The 22,703-nt window shown below is 38.2% G+C and overlaps 1 protein-coding gene across 17 annotated transcripts in view; it reads right to left on the reverse strand.

Annotated features, from left to right (window-relative positions):
• The window catches only part of TLN2 (talin 2), a 415,035-nt gene that overhangs the window by 150,603 nt on the left and 241,729 nt on the right, over positions 1 to 22,703 (reverse strand). For all 17 annotated transcript variants that reach the window (XM_023616303.2, XM_023616310.2, XM_023616279.2 and 14 more), the window contains 2 exons: positions 16,353 to 16,416; positions 15,213 to 15,317 (listed from right to left, as the gene is read on the reverse strand). In XM_023616303.2, the coding sequence (XP_023472071.1) occupies positions 15,213 to 15,317; positions 16,353 to 16,416 (169 nt within the window). The remainder of the gene's footprint in view (positions 1 to 15,212; positions 15,318 to 16,352; positions 16,417 to 22,703) is intronic.

Below are 22,703 nucleotides of genomic sequence, written 5' to 3' on the forward strand. Positions count from 1 at the left end.
CCAAGAGTCAGTGCCCTTCCTCTTAATACATCTAATTTTGCCAAGTAGTCAGTGATTTTGCAATGTTTTACCCGTGGTCAACCTACATACACTGTGTTTCGAAACAGGCAGGGCTATTGGAAAACCAGGTTTTCGAGGATAGGTGAATGAATCACTAAATTAAAGGGATGGAAGCTAACACAGAGACATCAGAAGACAGCAAAGATCCACAAGGTGTGCATCCTGGAGAGAGATGCTGTTCAGGAGGGCAGGTTGCTCCAGAAACAGAGACTGTGACAGAAAGAAGGGATAAAACTGAGAAGATACCCAGAGAAAAAAGTTAAGGTGAATTCTAAATTGTCATCACTCCCAGCAGTCAACTCAGTGAGTAACAAAAGAGGGTTACTATGGAATTTAATTATGGCACTTTAGCTATTTAGAATTAACTAAAACTCTGCCAAAGCAGAGTTTTCTCACTACAAAGAGCCATAGACCTTTTTAAAAAATTCCCTGAAATGTATTTCCATTTGGATTCTTTGTTTTGGTATCTCATATGTATATCTACTGACTCTTAAAAAGTCTGTTATGATTAGTTCTAATTTTTTTAAAAAATAGTAATCACTCTTATTAAAATCATGGATTCCTAACTCACACTCATGCCAAAACAAATGCAAGATAGATTAATGATTTAGCAAGAACATATAGGTGTACATTTTTCTGATTCTAGGGTGTGAAATGACTGCCTGGGTGGTAAAAATACCCAAATTAAACACCATAAAGGAAAAGGTTAATAGCTTTAACTACAAAATATACAGACTTTGATATGTCTAAAAAAAATAAATAAGAGAGACAGAGAAAAGTAGGAGAAAAAGAAAAAACCTCATTATAAACAAAATTAAAAAGCAATTGACTCTGGGCAAGGGAAACAATAGAAAAAATAAACAAATGGGGCTACATCAAACTAAAAAACTTCTCTACAGCAAAGGAAACTATCAACAAAACAAAAAGACAACCGAACAATTGGGAAAAGATATTTGCAAACCATATACCTGACAAGGGGTTAATATCCAAAATATACAAAGAACTCATACATCTAACAACAAAAAAACTAACAACCCAATTAAAAAATGGGCAAAAGATCTGAACAGACATTTCTCCAAAGAAGATATACAGATGGCCAACAGGCACGTGAAAAGATGTTTAACATCATTAACTATCAGGGAAATGCAAATCAAAACCACAATGAGGTATCACCTCACTCTGGTCAGAATGGCTATAATTAACAAGACAGGAAACAACAAGTGTTGGAGACGATGTGGGGAGAACGGAACTCTTACACACTGTTGGTGGGAGTGCAAAATGGTGTAGCCGCTATGGAAAACAGTATGACAATTCCTCAAAAAACTAAGAATAGAACTACCATATAATCCAGCTACTTCACTGCTTGGTATTTATCCAAAGAACATGAAAACATGAATGCATAAAGATATATGCACCCCTATGTTCATTGCAGCATTATTCACAATGGCCGAGACTTGGAAGCAACCTAGGTGCCCATCAAGGGAAAAATGAATAAAGAGGAAGTAATATATACCCACAATGGAATACTAGTCAGCCATAAGAAAAAATGAAACCCAGCCATTAGTGAAAACATGGATAGACCTTGAGGATATTATGCTAAGTGAAATAAGTTAGAGGGAGAAAGTCAAATACTATGTGATCTCACTCACAAGTAGAAAGTAAAAACAACAACAAAGAAACACATAGAAACAGACATTGGATTGCTGGCTACCAGAGGGGAAGGGGGAAGGGAGGAGGGTGAAAGGGGTGATTAGGTACATGTGTGTGGTGATGGAGTGTAATTAGTTTTTGGGTGGTGAATGTGATGTAATCTGCACAGAATTCAAAATATATTACGATGTACACCTGAAATTTATTTAATGTTATAAACCAATGTTACCACAATAAAAAAAAAAGCAAATGACTGGGGAATAAATATTTACAACAAATGTGATTTATCGTAAATCAACAAAAATAACTGGCAAAGAACAGGAATAGAAAATGTGTTTGAAATAAAGTACACAATAAGTAATTACATAAATTTTCATTTATATAAAATAGCAGAGTTTTTTCCTCCTAATGCTTAGAATTGAAGAAGGTATGAAGGGGGACCACTATTGATAGGAGTTTAAAATGGCAACGCTTTTATGGAAGAAAACGTGTTGACCCAAAGCTTCAAAAATGTTCCTACTTTTGACACAACTTGCTTTTAGAAGCCTATTAAAAAAGAAGTTGTGAATGTATGTAAAGATTACGCTACAAGGCAGCTGAAGGAGAGTTTGTCATAGTGAAAAACCAGAAACAACCAAAGTTTTCAAGAACAGAAGATTTCATAGATTATGGTATATCAAAATAACAGACTACATACAACTATTAAAAATAATTTTATAGGAAAACAATTGGATTCATGGAAGTAAATTGTTTACAATATATAAAGTTAAAATAATAAAAGTTAGTACAGCATGATCCTACATGAAATACAATTTTAAAAAATAAATTTTTTACCTAAAAAATTTTAAATAAAATTTCACTACATGAGAAAAATTGTGGCCATGATGATCTCAAGTGATTTTTTCCTTATTCCCAAAATTTCACTTACAGCACATGCATTTCTATTGTTGCCAAGAAGAAAATGCTTTTCAAATAACATCTGGTGAAACTTACCAATGCCTAAACCACTATTCTCAGAGGAATGCACATTCAAATTTGCACACATGAAGTATGTATGTATACGTAGGTGTGAGTACAAAGGGACTTAAAGCAGGGCAGGAGTAAGCTAGATACTTAAATATTACTAATGCATTTTCAGAGCATCCCCCAAAAGTTGGTATCATCATCACCACCCCCATTCTGTAAATGAAGGAACTGGCAACTTGCTCCTGACAGACAACAGTGAGGGGTAAAGCCACAATTTGAACAAATTTGAGTAGCTCACAACTATCTGACTGCAAAAGCACAGACTGCTTACTACACTGTACTTCTGGTGGAAGCAATCAGAGAAAGGGCAAAAACACCCCTGCAGCCCCTGAGGGCATTTCACAACCGTGAGAAAGTGAGGGTTGGTCACAGCTCAGCTCCAGCTTCCTCCCAGGAGGAGGAGATAATGGCATCAGCACTCTGTGTGGGTGTCTCAGGAGAGGAATATGGCACTGCAAGAACCTCCCAGTCCTTAAATACTGAGAAGAGCCAGATTCTTTGTAAAAAGAGGCTGGTTCTATAAGGGGTGAAATCAGTGCAGGGTCGACGATGCCAGTTAGTCTAATTTGGCTTCAGGAGCCACACAGATATTTAGGTGGAGAGGCTCTAGGCAGCTAATACACAGGGTTGGCACCTATCCAGCTGCTGGGACCAGGATGGGGATCGGAAATAAAATATGGTTTGCAGCTGCTGCCTTCATCCTTTCCCATCTGCACCTCCCCATTGAGGGACTTTGCAGTCAGGGAACACAGGATCCCGACGGATTGTCCTGACTCTTGTCAAGATCATTCCGGCCTGGAAGAGGAAGCCACAGTGAACAAACAAATAACTTGCAGTGGACATTCCATCAGGTCACGATTGGGAGAAATGGATATAAGGAACTCAGAAAATGCTGAAAGTCAGCAGTAGAGACCACCATCAAGGGATAAAACTATTTCAGCACCTACCCACAAAACACAGAGCAGCTGGAGAAAGTTAAAAGAGTGAATGGCTCAGCTCTGTGCTCACATGTTAAGAGAGGGTCCCAAGGTAATAAGGCTCCCTCTTCTTCCATTTATCTGGCATCTCCGTCCACTCCACATCTCTCCTTTGCAACCTTCAACTACATATATCAGCATCCTTTTTATCTGCAGAAGAAAGCAGGCTGGGCAGGCTCCAGTGAAGACCTCCCTCTCTCATGCACAGACACACGCAGACGCTGTAGCTGCGATTTTGCCAGCTACAAAGAAACTTCTCTCTCGAGTTGGTGCTCATTAGGTTGGTTTTGTTGGGAAGATGTCTCTAGCTTCCAGGCAGGGGAATATACACATTCTACCTAGGAGAGGCAGGATCCGTTAATAAGCCCTGTCTCTCCTCTTTTAAGCACATCTCGACCATTACTGTGGGTTGAGCCCTGGCGGCTGGCTGTGATCAAGCCTTCTCTGCCTCAGGCTCTTCTTACAGGTGTGGAGATCAGCATCACTTGTGCTGAGATTGTGCACATCATCTGAGATTCGGAATTGGGTGGAGGGATGTATGGAGGCTAAGCTTTTGGCATGTTTTGGCTGTAGGCCCCCAACTTGAACATAAGCCCATGATGCAGCTGTGCTCACTAGAGTTCTCCATTGGCTTGGTGCTGAAGTGCTAGCTCTTGTGCTTGGCTGTGTCATCATTCACTTCTTTCTTTTAGTGGCATGGCAGAAAGGGATGGCTGCTCAACAGCAAAACTGGATGTTAAAGACCCAGTTTATTAGCCATTTCTCTTGCTAAAAACTACTGGCAATCCATTTTGACTTAACTTGTGGTACTTACATGCTCTGAATGCCCTGTGTGATGCTTTTACTGTTCGGGGGAGAAGGCGGTCAGTCCCCCAGGTATCTCACCTCAAGGTTCTGGTTATGATTGCAGAGTAAGTTCAAAGGCAAATTTAGAAGTGAGAGGGTTTACATAAGGATTTTCTGGCATGAAATGAGATCCTTTGCAGTTCTTGGGAAATGCCTTACCATTGTTTATGGGGTTTTGATTAGCATATCAAGGTAAAACGCAAAAAAAGTCACTGAAAGAGGAAGACTGTAGACATCTATAACTCCCACTTACTGAGATCTTATATGGGACAATTCCCTGTTCTATATTATCTCATTTAAACCTTATAAAAAGTCACGATTTTATAGGTGAGCACACTGAGGCTTAGAGATGGAAGGTAAAGTAACTTTTCTAAGGTCAAACTAAGTGGCAAAGCCAGAATTCAAACCCAGGTCTTTCTTTTCAAAGCATATGTTCCTAGCTACTGAGAAAATTGCCATATAATGTTCTTCCTGGTGGACTCATTATTTAGCTTCCAGAGATTCTCTATATTGGGGTCAGCAAACTATAGCCAATACTAAATTCAGCTTTTTGCCTGTGTTTTTATGGCCAGAGAGCTAAGAGTAAATTATCCATTTTTAAATGGTTGAAAAAAAATCGAAAGAAGAATACTACTTCATGAAAATTGAAAATTATATGAAATTTTCAGAGTCTATAAAGAAATTCAGAGTTCATAAATAAAGTTTTACAGGAACATAACCATGCTCATTCATGTACATATTGCCTATGGCTGCTTTCAGGCTACAAGGGCAGAGATGAGTAGTATGGCAAAGCCTAAAATATTGACTATCTGGCCCTTTACTGAGAACATTCGCTAACCCCTGCCTCTACAACACGGAGGCTAAAAGCCGATTAAAAGTTGGAGGACTCGAGGGCCAGGGATCAGGGAGATGTGGGAAGGGTTAAAGGGCTGGGATGACAAAATTTATCAAATATCCTTCCATTACTTTATGTTTTAAGTCCTTAATACATTTCTTTGCATACATTAGCTCACTTAATCTGCATTCGAGCTCTGTAAGGAATTACCATTTCCCATTTTTCAGATGAAAAGATGGAGGTTTAGGGACATTAGGGATGTCTCTCAAAGTCATAGGAGCTTCTGCTGTTTCTCACATAGGTGTATACTGCCATACAGGGTTCTAGGCTAATCTTCCTGATTCCAGAACCCAAGCACTTTCTATTTGACAGCATAAAGTATAATGCTCTGAATATTAGGACAAAGTATTCACAGATATAGAAGAAAATATGATGGAAGCACCTATAAACATATCAAACTAGTTCTCTCAGAATATCTATGACCAATTTCAAGGCCATGTGGTATGATTAAGTGTGCTCAAGATCAATATTTGAATGTCTCATAAATTATAATTTCATTGACTTATTTAGAATTTCTAATAGTCCATGCAAGTAGTGGACGAGAAACTAGAATCACTCACTTTTAACTTACTTTCTAAATTATGCCAATAAACTTCCTTCATAATTTAACAGTATATTCTTGTGAGGAGTCTACAGAAATATTTTACCTCTTTAAAAACCTTACTAACCCTTAGCCACACAATTTTGTGTGTGTGCTATTCTGCATGTGACCTCTGTTTATCATATATTCTAAATGGTTGTGCTTATTTACACACATACACAGGTTATTTAATACTGTTGACACATCTTGTAAATTTACTTGACCGATTCACCGAATTCAAAAATTAATGATTCTATATATTGTATCATGTTCAGGGATCTGTCGGGTGAAGATTACGAAAAGTTAATGTAAGAAATCAAAGAGGATCTAGTATCATGTTCATGGACTGAAAAACTCAGTACAGTTATCAATTCTTCCCAAATTATCTATAAATTTAACATAATTCCTGTCAAAATCCCAGTGAGGTTTTCTGTAAATACAAACAAGCTTTTTCTAAAGTCTATATGAAAAGGACCGACAACGGCTAAAACAATTTTGAAAAAGAAGGAAAAAGTGAAAAACACTCAACTTGATTTTGAGGCTAACTATATAACTAAACCAATCAAGACAGTGTGATACCAGTGGAGAAACAGACACACAGATCTATGGAACAGAAGAGAGAACCTGGAAAGAGAGCCATAGAAATGCATTCAAATGAATTTGGTTAATAATACAAAAGCAATCCAGTGGAGGAAAGACAGCCCTTTCAACAAACAGTGCTGGGCGACTGGACAGCCACACGCCAAAAAACGAACCTTGGCCTAAACCTCACTTCTTATCAAAACTAACTCAAATGGATCATACGCCTAAACATAAAATGTGAAAATATAAAACATTTAGAAGACATAGGAGAAAATTTTCAGAGCCTAGAGCTACACAAACCATTCTTAGACATAACACCCAAAGCAAGATCATAAAAGGGAAAAGTGAAAAAATACCCCTCAGCAAAATTAAGAACATTTACTCTGTGAAAGAACTTGTTAAGAGGATGCAAAGATAAGCTACAGACTAAGAGAAAATATTTGCAAACCACATCTAACAAAGGACTTGAATCTACAATATATAAAGAACTCTCAAAACTCAACAGTAAAAATAAATCTAATTAGAAAATTGGGAAAAAACATGAACAGAATTTGACTGAAGAGGATACACAGATGGCAAATAAGCACATGAAAGATGTTCAAAATCATTAGCCATTAGGGAAATGCAACTTAAAATCACAATAAGATATCATTAAACATCTATCAGAAAGGCAAAAATAAAAAAACGACAACAATAACACCAAATTATGGAGAGGATGAAAAGAAATTGGATTAATCATACATTGCTGATAATAACACAAAGTGGTACAGCCACTCTGGAAGATAGTTTGGCAGTTTGTTATAGTGCTAAACATGTTCTTACCCTATGGTCCAGCAAAGGCACTCTTGGGCACTTACATCAAAGAAATGAACACTTCCATTCACACAAAAATCTACACATGAATGTTCCTAGAAGCTTATTTATAACAGCCAAAAATTGGAAACAACCCAAATGTCCTTCAGTGATGAATAGCTAAGCAAACTGTGGTACATCCATACCACAGAATACTATTCAGCAATAAAAAAGGATGGACTACTGATATACGTTACAACTTGGATGGATTTCAAGGGAATTATGCTAAATGAAAAAAACCAATTTCAAAAGGTTGTATATTGTTTGATTCCATTTAGACCGCATTCTTGAAATAACAAAATTGAGATGGACAACAGATTAGTGGTTGCCTGGGTTTAAGGACCAGGATGAGGGAGTCTAGGGTGGAGGGGAGCAGGAAGGGATAGGAGGTGTGTATGGCCATAAAAGGGTAGCACATCATCTTGTGGTGATGAAATAGAGTTCTATATCTTACGATGGTGGGAGTTTCATGAATCTACACACGTGATAAAACTGCACAGAACTAAACACACACAAATGAGTACATACAGAACATAAAATCTGAGTACGGTCTGTGAATTGTACCAATGTTGATTTTCTGGTTGTGATACTGTACTACAGTTACCGTTGGGAGAAACCTGATGAAAGGTACAGGAGGCCTCTTTGGATTATTAGTTTTAACATCTTTGAGATATAATTCACGTAATCATATAATTCACCCATTTAAAGTATACATTCACTGGATTTTGGTATATTTACACATATGTGCAACCCTCACCACAGTCAATTTCAAAACATTTTCATTACCTCAAAAAGAAATTCTGTACCTTTAACTATCATTCCCCTGTGCCCCTCCACCCCACTCTACCTCAACCCACGCCATCCTTCCGCAACCACTAATCTACTTTCTGTCTCTATAGATTTGCCTATTCTGGACATTTCATACCAATGTAATCATACAATATGTAGTCTTTTGTGATAGGCTTCTTTCACTTAGCATAATATTTCCAAAGTTCATCCATGCTGTAGCATGTAGCAGTACACTTCATTTCTTTTTATGACCAAATAATAGTGCACCAGATGGATACTCGACATTTTGTTTACCCGTTCATCAGCTGATGGACATCTGCCTTGTTTTCATCTTTTGGCTAAACGCTGCTATACACATTCACGCACAAGCTTTTCTGTGGACATGTGCTTTGAATTCTCTCGGGCACATATACCTGGGTCAGATGGTATCTCAACGTTTAATCATTTGAGAACTGCTGGACTGCTGTCTAAAGGGGCTGCCCCACTTTACATTCCCACCAGCAGTGTATGAGGGCTTCAAGTTCTCTACATCCTCACCCACACTTGTTATTATCTGACTTTTTGATTCTCTGTATAAGTTTTACAACTTCCAGTGAATCTGATTATTTCAAAGTAAATAGTTAAAAAAAAGATTCTGTATATGTTGTTATAAAAAGCACAGCAAAAAGTAATAATAATTTTGTTTCTCCATTTACTAAAGTTATGCTTTAAAAAATTTTTTTTACATATTCTTCAGAACTTCCAAAATGATGTTAAAGGGTAACTTGCTGTGATCTCAATTTTTTTTTTTTTTTTAAGATTGGCAACAGATGTTAGCCCAGGTGCCAATCCGTTTTTTTCTCTACTTCTTCTTCCTAAAGCACCCCAGTACATAGTTGCATATTCTAGCTGTAGGTCCTTCTAGTTCTGCTATGTGGGACAGTGCCTCAGCATGGCTTGATGAGCAGTGCCATGTCTGTGCCCAGGATCCGAACCAGGAAAACCCTGGGCCGCCGAAGCAGAACACGTGAACTTAACTACTCAGCCGTGGAGCTGGGCCCTGATCTCAATTTTTATAGATTTTTCTCTAGCATTTCTGTATTAAGTAGGATACTGATAATAGGTTTGAAACACTATCATGTTGAGGAAATACACTTATAGTCCAGCATTTTTTTTTTAATTAAGGTTATGAAAGTTAACATCCTTGTGAAATTACAGTTGTACATCATTATTAGTCATGTTGTAGGTACACCACTTCACCCCTAGTGCCCTCCCCCCACCCCCCTTTCCCCTGGCAACCACTGATCAGTTCTCTTTGTCCATATGTTAACTACCACCTATGAGTGGAGTCATACAGAGTTCGTCTTTCTGTCTGGCTTACTTCACTCAACATAATACCCTCAAGGTCTATCCATGTTGTTGTGAATGGGACGACTTTGTCCTTTTTTATGGCTGAGTAGTATTCCATTGTATATATATACCACATCTTCTTTATCCAATCATCAGTTGCTGGGCACTTAGGTTGGTTCCATGACTTGGCTATTGTGAATAATGCTGCGATGAATGCAGGGGTGCATGGAACTTTTGGAATTGCTGATTTCAGGTTCTTAGGATAGATACCCAGCAGTGGGATGGCTGGGTCATAAGGTATTTCTATTCTTAACTTTTTGAGGAATCTCCATACTGTTTTTCCATAGTGGCTGCACCAGTTTGCATTCCCACCAACAGTGTATGAGGGTTCCCTTTTCTCCACAGCCTCTCCAACATTTGTCACTCTTGGTTTTGGATATTTTTGCCACTCTAATAGGTGTAAGGTGGTATCTTAGCGTAGTTTTGATTTGCATTTCCCTGATGATTAGTGATGATGAGCATCTTTTCATGTGTCTATTGGCCATCCGTATATCTTCTTTGGAGAAATGTCTGTTCATGTCCCCTGCCCATTTTGTAATTGGGTTGTTTGATTTTTTATTGTTGAGTTGTGTGAGTTCTTTGTATATTATGGAGATTAACCCTTTGTCAGATAAATAACTTGTGAATATTTTTTCCCAATTAGTGGGCTGTTTTTTTGTTTCAATCCTGTTTTCCCTTGCCTTGAAGAAGCTCTTTAGTCTGAGGAAGTCTCATTTGTTTATTCTTTCTATTGTTTCCCTCATGTGAGGGGTTATGGTGTCCAAAAAGATTCTTTTGAAGCTGATGTCAAAGAGTGTACTGTAGATATTCTCTTCTAGAAGTATAGTCCAGCATTTGAAAGAAATTTTTATAAGGAGTAGGTGCTGAATTTTATCAAACACTTTAGTGGCTTTGTATAAAATGATCATATGATGCCATCTTTTCTTTTCCAGCTTTATTGAGATATAATTGACATATAACATTGTGTAAGTTTAAGGTGTGTAATGTGATAATTTGATACAGGTAATATATTGAGAAAAGATTACCACATTAAAGTTAGATAACATATCCTTCACATAATTAGCATTTTTTTGTTATTATGGTAAGAACATTTAAGATCTACTCTCTTAGCAACTTGCAAGTATATAAGACAATATTGTTAACTATTGTCACTATGCTGTACATCACATCCCCAGAACTTATTTCTCTTATAATTGCAAGTTTGTATGCTTTGACCAACATCTCCTCATTTCCCCCACCCCAGCCCCTGGCAACAACCAATGTACTCTGTTTCTATGAACGGCTTCTTAAAATTCCACATAAGTCAGATCATATATGTCTTTCTCTGTCTGACTTATTTCACTTCGCATGATGCCCTCAAGGTCCATCCATGTTGTCACAAATGCTTTCATCTTTATGGCTGAATAATACTCCACTATATATCTCTTTCACTTTTTTAAATCTATTCATCTGTTGATGGATACTTAAACTGTTTTCATATCTTGGCTATTGTAAATAATGCTGCAATGAACGTGGGAGTCCAGATATCTTTTTCCAAGATCGTGATTTCATTTTCTTCATCAGATACATATCCAGAAAGTGGGATTACTGGATTATATGATAGTGCTCTTTTTAATTTTTTGAGGAACCTCTACACTGTTTTCCATGGTGGCTCTCCCAATGTACATTTCTATCAACATTGCACAAGGGTTCTCTTATCTCTGCATCCTCACCAGCATTTCTTATCTCTTGTCTTTTTGATAATAGCCATTAACAGATGTGAGGTGATATCTCATTGTGGTTTTGATTTGCATTTCCTTAATATTTAGTGGCATTGAGCACCTTTTCATGTACCTGTTGGCCATGTGAGTATCCTCTTTGGAAAAATGTCTACTTATGTCCTTTGCCCATTTTTACTTGGATTTTTTTTTTTTGCTACTGGGTTGTAAGAATTGCTTATATATTTTGGATATTAACCCCTTACCAGATACATAGTTTGCAAATAATTTCTCCAATTCTGTAGGTTGCCTTTTCCTTTTATTGATTGTTTCTTTTGATGTGCACAAGCTGTTTAAGTCTGACGTAGTCCCACTTATTTTTTTGCTGCTTGTGCTTTTGATGTCATATCCAAAAAATTATTGCCAAGACCCATGTCAATGAGCTTACCATCTGTTTCCTTCTAGGAGTTTTATGGTTTTAGGTCTTATGTTTAAGTCCTTAATACATTTTGGTTAATTTTTGTGAGTGGTGTAACATATAGGTCCAGTTCATTCTTTTGCATGTGAAAATCCAGTTTTCCCAACATCATTTATTGAAGAGACTATCCTTTCCCCATTGAGTATTCTTGGCACCTTTATCAAATATTAGTTAACCATATATGCATGGGTTTATTTCTGGGTTCTCAATTCTGTTCCTTTGGTCTATGTGTGTTTTTGTGCATTATTATTTTATTATTATTATTTTGATTAGCTTTGCAATATAGTTTGAAATCAGGAAGTCTGATGCCTCCAGTTTTATTGTTTCACAAGATTGCTGTGGCTATTTGGGGTCTTCTGTGGTTCAATACAAATTTCGAATTCTTTGTTCTATTTCTGTGAAAAACGTGACTGGAGTGTTGACAGGGATTGCACTGAATCTGTAGATTGCTTTGGGTAGTATGGACATTTTAACAATATTAACTCTTGCAATCCATGAACATGGGAGACCTTTCCATTTATTTGTGTCTTCTTCAATTTCTTTCATCAGTGTCTTAAAGTTTTCAGTGTACAGATCTTTTACTTCCTTGGCTAAATTTATTCCTAAGTATTTTCTTGTTTTTGATGCTATTATAAATGGATTTATTTTCTGTATTTCTCTTCCAGATAGTTCACTGTATATGATGTCATCTTATTTGATCTATTGATCTGATTTACTAGGTTCATTAATTCATAACATTGCATTATCTCTGAATTCTCAGTTGTACTACTTTTAAAATAGGGCAGACTATGACTAACTCTATTTATAAAAATCAATTTTAAAATAAAACGTATACTAAACAGGACCATTGAGCAAAAAATGAAAGTGAGCAATGTGCTCACTTTTATAAAGTGACAAAAAATAAAACTAATAAAAACTGCAATTTGAATATCTAATATGTATATGAAAGTTGTCAGTGCTGCCTACCTCCTTGACCCTGGCCTTTCTTCAAAGAGATATAATTTTAAAAAAATAAAAAGAGAAGAAAGGAAGGGAAGAAGGAAGGAGAGGGAGAAAATTTCCACCATTTTCTTATTTTGCCTAAAATACTTTGTAAAAGAAAAGTTTTCATTTGACCAAATCTGCAAGACGCTGCAATAACCAGAAGATCTGTGCTCTACCTCTAATTATCCTACTAGCCATGGATAGATTTTTCTCAGGCCCTAAATTATCTTTGGAGAACAAATTTCTCTTCTTAATTACATGTAGTTTTCTGTGTGCTATGTATCTTCCAAAACTTACTGACCTTTACGCACATCACTGAAGCTAACTCTGTGTGAGGTCTGACGGTATTAACGGAAAACAATCTGAACACAAGAGATGAATTTCATACATGAAGAACTACAGAATAACTCAAGAAAATATGGAAACCGATGCCAATATCATTGGACTTGCTGAAAATTTGTTTCATCTTTGTTCCTATGAGGTACTGGAACTCATCTGCCACCTGTTACCCTAAAAGCATTTTTTTCTTCTAAAACAAGCAGATGTCACCATGTACTCATGATGGGGGTGGGGGAGCTGGGATGATGAAAGCAGGTGACTACATCTCAGATGGGATCACCCTGGCTAAGGCAGCATAGCTCAGTGGTTGGGAACATGGACTCTGAAGTCAGAGAGACCTGAATTCAAGTCCTGCCTCCTTCAGTTACTAGCCCCAGCTGAGTCATTTAATCTTTCTGACTAACACTAATCTTTCTAGGCCTCTTTTCTCATTTCTAAAAAGAAGACCATAGTGGTAGTCCTGCCATTGGGCTGCTGACATTTGAATAAGACATGCCTGGCATATAATTGTTTATTAATATTATTCTTATTAATATTGGGAAATGGAGTCATTATTACTTAGAAGGCATCAGCACCATTCAAACATTCATTGATAGTTTAAAATACACACTAAATATGAAAGACTCAACTTCTAAATTATGTTTCTTAAAAACAAAGTGATTCACCTATGCTTTCTTCATTTGCAAGGGCCCAGCATCTTCTGGTGTAAAACTGAGAGCTGTTTGAAGTAACTAATCAGCATGAAGCACATGCCTTTCTTCAGTATAACATCTTTATTTCTTCTCATCCTAAATGAAGCAGCTTCCTCCAATGAGGAGTGAAGTCAAGGAAAGCATCTATATCCCCAAACATCCTAGCAGATGGCATAATTTCCTTTTCTTCCAGTTTTCTTTAGCTGTGGGGAAAGAAACCTCCTTGAAGCACGCTGTCACTGGCCTTCTGATTTCAGTCCCTGGAAACAGCTGCAGCACAGCTGGTTAACACTCCCCTTTGTCTTAAGCAACATAAGAAACCTCACCACATGGTGGAACTTCCTCCAGGGCCAAAAGCAAGAGGCGAGAGGCTGAGAGTCACAGCAAAATGAGTGGAAATCCATGGAACCTAGCACAGTCATGCATCGCTTAGCAACGGGAACACATTCTGAGAAATGATTTGTTAGGTGATTTTGTCAGTGTGCCAACATCACAGAGTGTACTTACACAAACCTAGATGGTATAGCCTACTACACACCTAGGCTGTATGGTACTAATCTTATGGGACCACCATTGTATATGCGGTCTGTCATTGACTGAAACGTCATCATGCGGGACATGACTATAGTCGGACGACTAAAATAGAGTATGTGAGGTCAGGATGCACAAAGGGGTAAGGAAGCTAATGGGAGGGCTGATCAGTCAACCTAAGAACACACCCATCGTACAACCAGAATTCTACAACTAGAATATACAACTATGTACTGGGGGCCTTTGGAGAGAAAGAAGAAGAAAAAACAATTGGCAACAGATGCTAGCTCAGGTGCCAATCTTTAAAATAAATAAATAAATAAAAGAACACACCCATCAAAGGCCTCCCTCTGCTTGCTCACAGGTTAAATTTCAAAGACCCACTTCTTTCCTTCTAGTAGGAAGGCAAACAATTCCCATGAAAATAGACCTGAAGGCCACAGAAAATCCCAAGATCCATCTAAAAGTATACAAATTAAGTACTGCATTTACCACATGAATTCAGTTCGGTCTGCAGTGGTCAAGAAGCTTCACTTAGTCCAGGACGCTCTTGGTAAGAGGGAAACATTCTCGGGAAAGTGATAACAAGTCATAGTAAATGCACCCCTTCAGTGACTTTATAGCAGTGACACAGCTGCCCAGAGGCCGGCGGACAGCTAGGCTCGCTCACCAGCCTCGCAGCTCATACACTTCATGTCTGTCCCACAGCTAAACTCAGGTCACAGCAGACCAGATGGAACATCTGCAAATACCACGGATCTACAGACGACAAACCAAGCTTCACAGCAAATGCTTTAAGAGAGAGGTGGCAGAGGAAAACCACCCCTCCACGTGGCCCAACTCACCTTCACCAGGAAAAAGGACACACCATACGTCCGGAGGGACCGTGCAAGTTTGACGTACTTGACCTTGGCTTCTATTTCGCTCATCTCGCCACAGTTCTTGTGCTCCTACAAAAGTGACAGCAGCAGGGACCAGTTACCACAGTTTGGCCAGCAGGTGGGCTTGGTAGAGGCAGTTACTATACATGGTGCAAAGAGAGTGGCTGTGAATGATCAGCAAGCGACGTTTGTCTCAGAGACCCCTCCATGACACATATCCCTCCTGACCAAGGGTCAGAGCACACAGCAAGCTCTAATGAAGGGTTTCTTAAGTAGAATTTGAGCTCCAATTCCCTACAGGTTTCACAACCACATTCAACAATTCGTGCATGTGCAGCGTGGCAGGAACAGGGTCCATAATTGTAATCTGATTTTCAAAGCACTCCATGTCCCAAAAGGTTCAGAACCAACACTTTAAATGAGAGCTGGAAAAATGTTCTTGTCAAGAGAGGTATCATTGTAACATCCACCCAAAATATACAGTTTTCCAACGAGCAGGATATATAAATGCAGGTACATCACAGCACTTGGAAACAATACTGGGTAAAAATATGTTTTATACACATGAAATTTATATTTTAACTTATATTTACATTTCAATACCAAAGACGACTTTGATATTTTGGATTCTCTAGAGTGACTGTTTCAGGGCAAAGTTGATGACAGGGCTTTTCTAACTGGTTGCCTAGTATACACAACTCTCTGACTTTTAGAATAAACCTGGATTTTTAAAAGGTTCCCAACTTCTAGCTTCAAAAAACACATCTCAGGACAAAGAAGCTACCTGTAGCTTCCTTCCCAGTGCATTTTAATAGCAAATCACTTTGTTTCAATGCTACCAAGATAATGCCTTTGAAATTAAATGTATGCACATTTTTCTCTGAAGGGCTAAGTAACCTTTAACAAGAAGGTATGGATTAAGATAATAAATCTGCCCAAAGTAGAACTGGCAGCTTCTTTACTCTTGAGCCACTAATCATTTATTATATAAGCAGAGCTCATGCGCAGAGTATGAAAGTATCACATGCAGAGGCCCCTCACTACTAATAAATGAGGATAGGGAGTGAGGAGAATAAGAAAGTTCTGTAGATTTCCAATACGCACCTGAAATATTCTCTTTTCTGCTCCTCTCTGCTTGATGTATTCTTTGGGCAGGAATTCCTTTAGACTGGGAGAGAGAATAAAAAAAAAAGTAAGGCGTTTATCATTTTCTATGGCGAGAAGGAAAGAAAAGAGACTTTTGTAAAACTCACAGTTAAGCCACTCTCTCTCCCAGTATTTTATGGTATAATTAATAACTGACTGCCATATCCCACCATGCACTTAAATAGGACACAAATATAAAACCAGTCTGATAAAAAGGGTCAAACTAACATAGTTAAAGAAGAAAGAATTTACAGGATATATTGTAAAGTGACAAAGCAATGGGCACAAGAGTGGACCGTATGCTATCCTTTGAAAGAAAGAGAGGGAAACATTTTTCATTTCACATTGCTAGTAAGTATTTTTAAAACAATAGAAGGATATGTCTAGTATTAATAAAAGTGATTCTCTGAGGAAAGAAGGGAAAACAGGGAGAGGGGAACAAGGATGGAGATTAAACCTCCCTGAATATTCTTTGTATTATAATTTTCACTGTAGAACCACATGAAACCACAAAGGGGGAAAAACGCCACACCTAAAAACTTAAAGCAAAGCGCAACAGATGAACTTAACAGTCTATCAAGTTGACAGCATAACTACAGGGATAAAAATGATTTAAAGTAACTCTGAAAAACAGTCTTTTGACTATACATCTCCAGTGAGATATATCAAAGATAAAATGAACCATAGTCGACTCGTTAAATATCAGTATCATTATTTTAAAACTAACCCCTTCTCTATATAAATACAAATACACGCACAATAAAGTTAGGATATTACATTATATAAGTAGGATGCTATATATAGCTAGGATAAAGTAAATGAGAAGCTACGTTTGTTGTTAGAAACCAAGATTTATAGCATTAAATAGATAAAAAAAAATAAAGAAGGAAAAGTTACATACAAACCCTGCAACCTTTCATTTGAAATATTGGCCTGACGTCTGATTCATTTTTCTGAAACTCCTATTTTCTAGCTGCGTCCACTGAGGCGGCTAAGGGCAAGGACAGCTTGGTGGCAATAAGTACCCCCAGTGCCTCGGCAGGGTGTCTTCAAACACCATTTCCCACTAAAGGGAATCAGGGATCCCTGGAGAATGACTGATTCCAGCTCTGGGGCAGGAAATTACACAGTGTTCCTGGAGTTTCATGTGCCTGAGATCAAGGAAGCCACCAAAACGACACTGGTCTGACATCAAGGGATAACCATTGGCCAAAAACGGGACGTTTTTCAAAACCTTAGAAAAAAGGAGAGAGAATAGAATAACGAACCCACAACCCAGCTTCAACAACTATAATTCACAGCTATTCAGGACTCACCTACTCCCTCACCCACATCCTCTCCCCAGGATTATTTCAAAGCAATCCCAGGCATCACATAATTAATTTCAAGTGATGGAGCAATTTGAGCTCAGAAAGAATGATGACCACAACAGGTAAAAACACAGATATATAAAATTCCATAAAGATGCTTTAAAATAACCGTTGGTCACCTTAAGATGTTGCTAGGGCGCCAACTGATACTGAAAACTGATAAAGGGAAAACAGGAAAGCTAATAAATGCAGGAAGAATAATAGAAATCATTTTACAACTTTTTTTTTTTTATGAAGAAGATTGGCCTTGAGCTAACATCCATAGCCAATCTTCCTCTTTTTGCTTGAGGAAGAGCGGCCCTGAGTTAACATCTGTGCCAATCTTCCCCTATTTTGTATGTGGGATGCCACCACAGCATGGCTTAACAAGCAGTGTGTAGATCCATGCATGGGATTGGAAACCATGGACCCCGGGCCACCAAAGCAGAGTGTGTGAACTTAACCACCATGCCAGCGGCCAGCCCCCATTTTGCAACTCTTAATGGAATAAGCAATAAATCAAAACAACCATGAGCGGCTGCTAAAACTATTAAGTGACAAGTTAATGGGGGCCTTTACAACAGATAGATTTGTCTGATCCAAACCTACTGGTCAATTTTAATATTAATAAAAGTGAGAAAATCAGATAATATAAGCTCCTGACTGATGCAACAGGAAGTACACAGCACCACTTAGGAAGTATTTTTGGCAATAAAGAATAAGTAAATAAATAATTGTACCTGAATTTAATTAAGATGCTAGATCTAAATATTAGTTTACAAAAAGAGAGAGGCACATAGTAAGTGATATCACCATGACACAATCAGGCGAATCCCAACATTGGAAATTCTATAAAAATAACCCAAATTCCTCATGAATAAATGGCTTAGTGGTAGAGGTGAAAAAGAGGACACAATAACAGATTAAAAGAGCGTTAAGAGACATACTTACTAGAAAGCTACAGTAACAAAGATGGTGTAGTGCTAACATAAGGATAGACATATAGGTCAATGGAATAGAATTGAGAGTCCAAAAATTAACACTTACCTTCATAGTCAATTGATTTTCAACAAAGGTGTCAAGATACTTCAATGGGAAAAGAACAGTCTTTTTAACAAATGGTGCTGAGACAACTTGATATCCACATGCAAAACAATAAAGTAGGAGCTCCTACCTCACATCAAACACAAAAATGAACTCAAAACGGATCACAGAACTAAATGTAAAAGCTACAATGATAAAACTCTGAGAAAATATAGAAGTAAGTCTTTATGACCTTGGGTTAGGCAAAGACTTTTAAGATACAACACCAAAAGCACATGCAGCAAAAGAAAATGTGGATAAATTGGACTACATAAAAATAAAAAAGTTTGAACTGCACATGGTACCGTCAAGAAAGTGAAGAGGCAACCCACAGAATGGGGGAAAATATTTGCAAATTATATATCTGATAAGGGACTTTTATCTAGAATATATAGAACCCTTAATAACAAGACAATCCAATTAAAAAATGGCCAGAGGATCTGAAGAGACATTTCTCCAAAGGACACATTCAAATGGCCAAAAGTACATGACAATATGCTCAACATCAGAAGCCATCAGGGAAATGTAAAGAAAAACAACAGTATGACACCACTGTACACCCACTAGAATGGCTACAATAAAAATGATGGACAGTAACAAGTGTTGGCAAGGGTATGGAGAAATTGGAACCCTCATATAGTGCTGGTGGGCATGTAAAACGGTACAGCTGCTGTGGAAAACTATTTGGTAGTTCCTCAAAATATTAAACACCAATTCTACTCCCAGGCATATATACAGAGGAAATGAAAACATATGTCTATACAAACACTTGTACATGAACCTTCATAGTAGTAGTATTCATAATAGCCAAAGGGTGAAAACAACTCAAATTCCATCAGCTGATGAATTGAGAAGTAAAATATGGTTTATCCATACAATGGAACATTATTCAGCAATAAAAAGGAATTAAGTACGAAACATGCTACAACATGGAAACACTGTGCTAAGTGAAAGAAGTCCATCACAACAGACGACAAATTATGTGATCCCACCTATATGGAATGTCCAGAATAGGCAAATCTGTGGAGACGGTCAGAATTAGCAGTTGTCAAGGCTGGGGACGGGAGTTGGGAACTGGGGAGGGAGTGCTACTAGACACAGGGTTTATTTTAGGAGAGACAAAAGTGTTCTAAAATTGGATGGTGGTGATAGTTGCACAACCTTGTGAATACACTAAAAAAAACAGTGAATTGCACACTTTAAATGTGAACTATATCTCAATGAAGTTGTCCTTTATAAAAAAATGTATCAACCAAATATAATTTGTAGGCCTTGTTTAGATCCCGATGTGAACTAAGTATAAAATGACATTTTTGAGACAGTGGGGGGAAATTGAACACAAACTGGGTAGCACATGATATTAAAGAATTACTGCTAATTTTGTGGGGTGTTAGGATGAATTTGCAGTTGTGTGGGTTTTTAAAAATTACTTTAAAAAATTTTTCAGTAAAACATACTGAAGTACTTATAGATGACACGAAATGCTGCCTGGGATTTGCTTTAGACCATACTCCTACAAAAAAGTAGGGAGGGGGTGGGGCAAGTCCAGGTTCTGGCTACATTAAGACTTGAATAGTTAAGTGAAATAAGCCAGCTGGAGAAGGATAATCTGTGTATGACTCCACTCAAATGAGGAATTTAAAAATGTGGACGAAGAGAACAGTTTAGTGGATACTAGGGGAAAGGTGGGGTGGGGGGTGGGCACAAAGGGTGAAGTGGTGCACCTACAACACAAATGACAAATATTAATGTACAACTGAAATTTCACAAGATTGTAACCTATCATTAACTCAATAAAAAAAAAAAGACTTGAATAATGATGCTTGGTCAACCTGCAAACCACTTCTGGAGACCAATGTTGTAAGTACATTTTTCGGAATTTCAGGGATCTAGGTCTGAGCACCAAAACACTCCAGCTGTATCAAGAGACCCCAAATCAGTCAGCAGGAGTGATCTAAGAAATATCTAAGCAGCAGCACCTTGTATATTAAGCAACTCATTAAGCAACTTTGTAGACAATAATGTGTGGTTGAGACAGAATTGGAAGGCACCAATGTCACAGAAGAGAAAGCCAAGTGACAAAGAGGTAAAGTGACTTAGCTAAAGTCATAGGACTTGTTAGCACCAAGAGCCTGTCACCTTCCAGATCAAGAGTGCATCCCCCTGAACACAGCTGTTTCAGGCTTTCCCCAGCAGCACACTTAAAACGACAGTGAAACAGCATCATGAGCAGGCCATTGCTGTGGGCCTCTGGACAGTAGCTCCAACGCCATCGAAAAAGACAGACCTGTCTAAGGTTACCAAAAGCACCCAAGAAAGGCCCCAGGCCAAACCCCCTCGGAGCAATGACTGTTACTAGAAGAACGGCAGTACCCAGCGGCCAGGCAGAGGTAGAATATGTTGGGCATTTATGGCTGGAAAGTTCTGTGCTGCAACCAGCTGCCCTCGATTCAAACTTTGCAAACTAACCCTCTTACTCTTCAGTAGCTGCTGAATCTCTCCTTCTTCAGCAGGTACAGAAAACAGCTTTGAGAAGCTTGCACTAGAGGTGTTATCTCTAATGTCACAAGAACCGATTTGGGGAGAATTTAAGGTATTTTAAATATGAAGCAAGTGTGTGTGCGCATATGTGGCGTGTATTTTTCCCCAGTAAATCAGCAGAGTGCACGGTGTCAGCACGAGGCTGGAAGGAGCAGGCAGCCTGTCATCCTTGCCTGCCAGCCAGCAGTGCACCAGTTCCAGCTCAGTTGTTGTTTTGATTACCAAACCCGGGCTTGGAAGGTTCCTAAGCATCTGGGACTTGCAAACAAGTGAAACCTGTCAGCCTTCTCTGAGAAGATGGGCCAGATTGTGAAACCTGATTGGAAATTTTTCTCCGAAATAAGCAAGCTCTGGCCAAGCAAAGTCCCTCCCACTGCCTCCTTAAATATGCCCAACTTAAAAGGGCAGCTGTCTATAAGGCGTGCATTTAGACCTCACTCCTTCTCCAAACCCTACTGCCAGCCTTCTAAGTATCACCTTGTCTGAGTGCAATAATAATAGATGCTCCACTTTACCAAGATGGCAGACTAGTCAAAGCTCTTCTAACTCTCTGTGATCCATGGGAGGTTCAAGGTGTGCAGCCAACAGACTCTTCTCTCATGACCCCCACCTCTGCTCTGGCCACGTCAGCTGTGTCGGTTCTCCAATCTGTATTTCTCTGTATTTGTTCTCTAACCTTGTTGCTAAATATACATATATATCTCATATGATTGTGTAATAAACCAACATAGCCCATAAACTGTTAAAATAGTACAGAAAAGGAGCTACTGAATGCTTCCTAAAGGTAAATATTTACAAAAAGTTATTAAATTAGATACAGCTGAGGCAACTGTAAAATACTGAAAAGAAAAATCATAAAAATCTAAAACTATTCTGTCTTCAGATTGCTTCATGATTATCTGTAAATTCTCCCCTAGATGATATGGTTCATATGAGACAGACAATGTAGAACCCCACCCAGGGGACCCACACCAAGAAAAATCCTTGGTCCTGCATCAAAAGATTGCAAATGAACACATAAGTTGAAAGTTCAAATATAACGTTTCAGAGAGGTAGATATCATAGATTCTGTACTTGAAGTACTTTAAATGGCTTTTTGGATTATCCAACCAACAGCAGTTAAACCACGTTGATAGAGGGTTTCTACTATTAACAGCTGCTGTTTATTGAAAGTCAAACACTGCTTCGGGTGCTTTAATACATAAATTAATTAAATTCTGACAAAAGCCCTTGGAAGAAAATAGACCACTTTATACATGGAAGGTGAGGCTCACGACACCAAGTCAGTCACCCACAATCATAGCCAACAACTTAAGCCTTGTTGGGGGCTCCGGAG

Source organism: Equus caballus, chromosome 1 (assembly GCF_041296265.1).
Source record: "Equus caballus isolate H_3958 breed thoroughbred chromosome 1, TB-T2T, whole genome shotgun sequence".
Classification (NCBI taxonomy): Eukaryota; Metazoa; Chordata; class Mammalia; order Perissodactyla; family Equidae; genus Equus; species Equus caballus.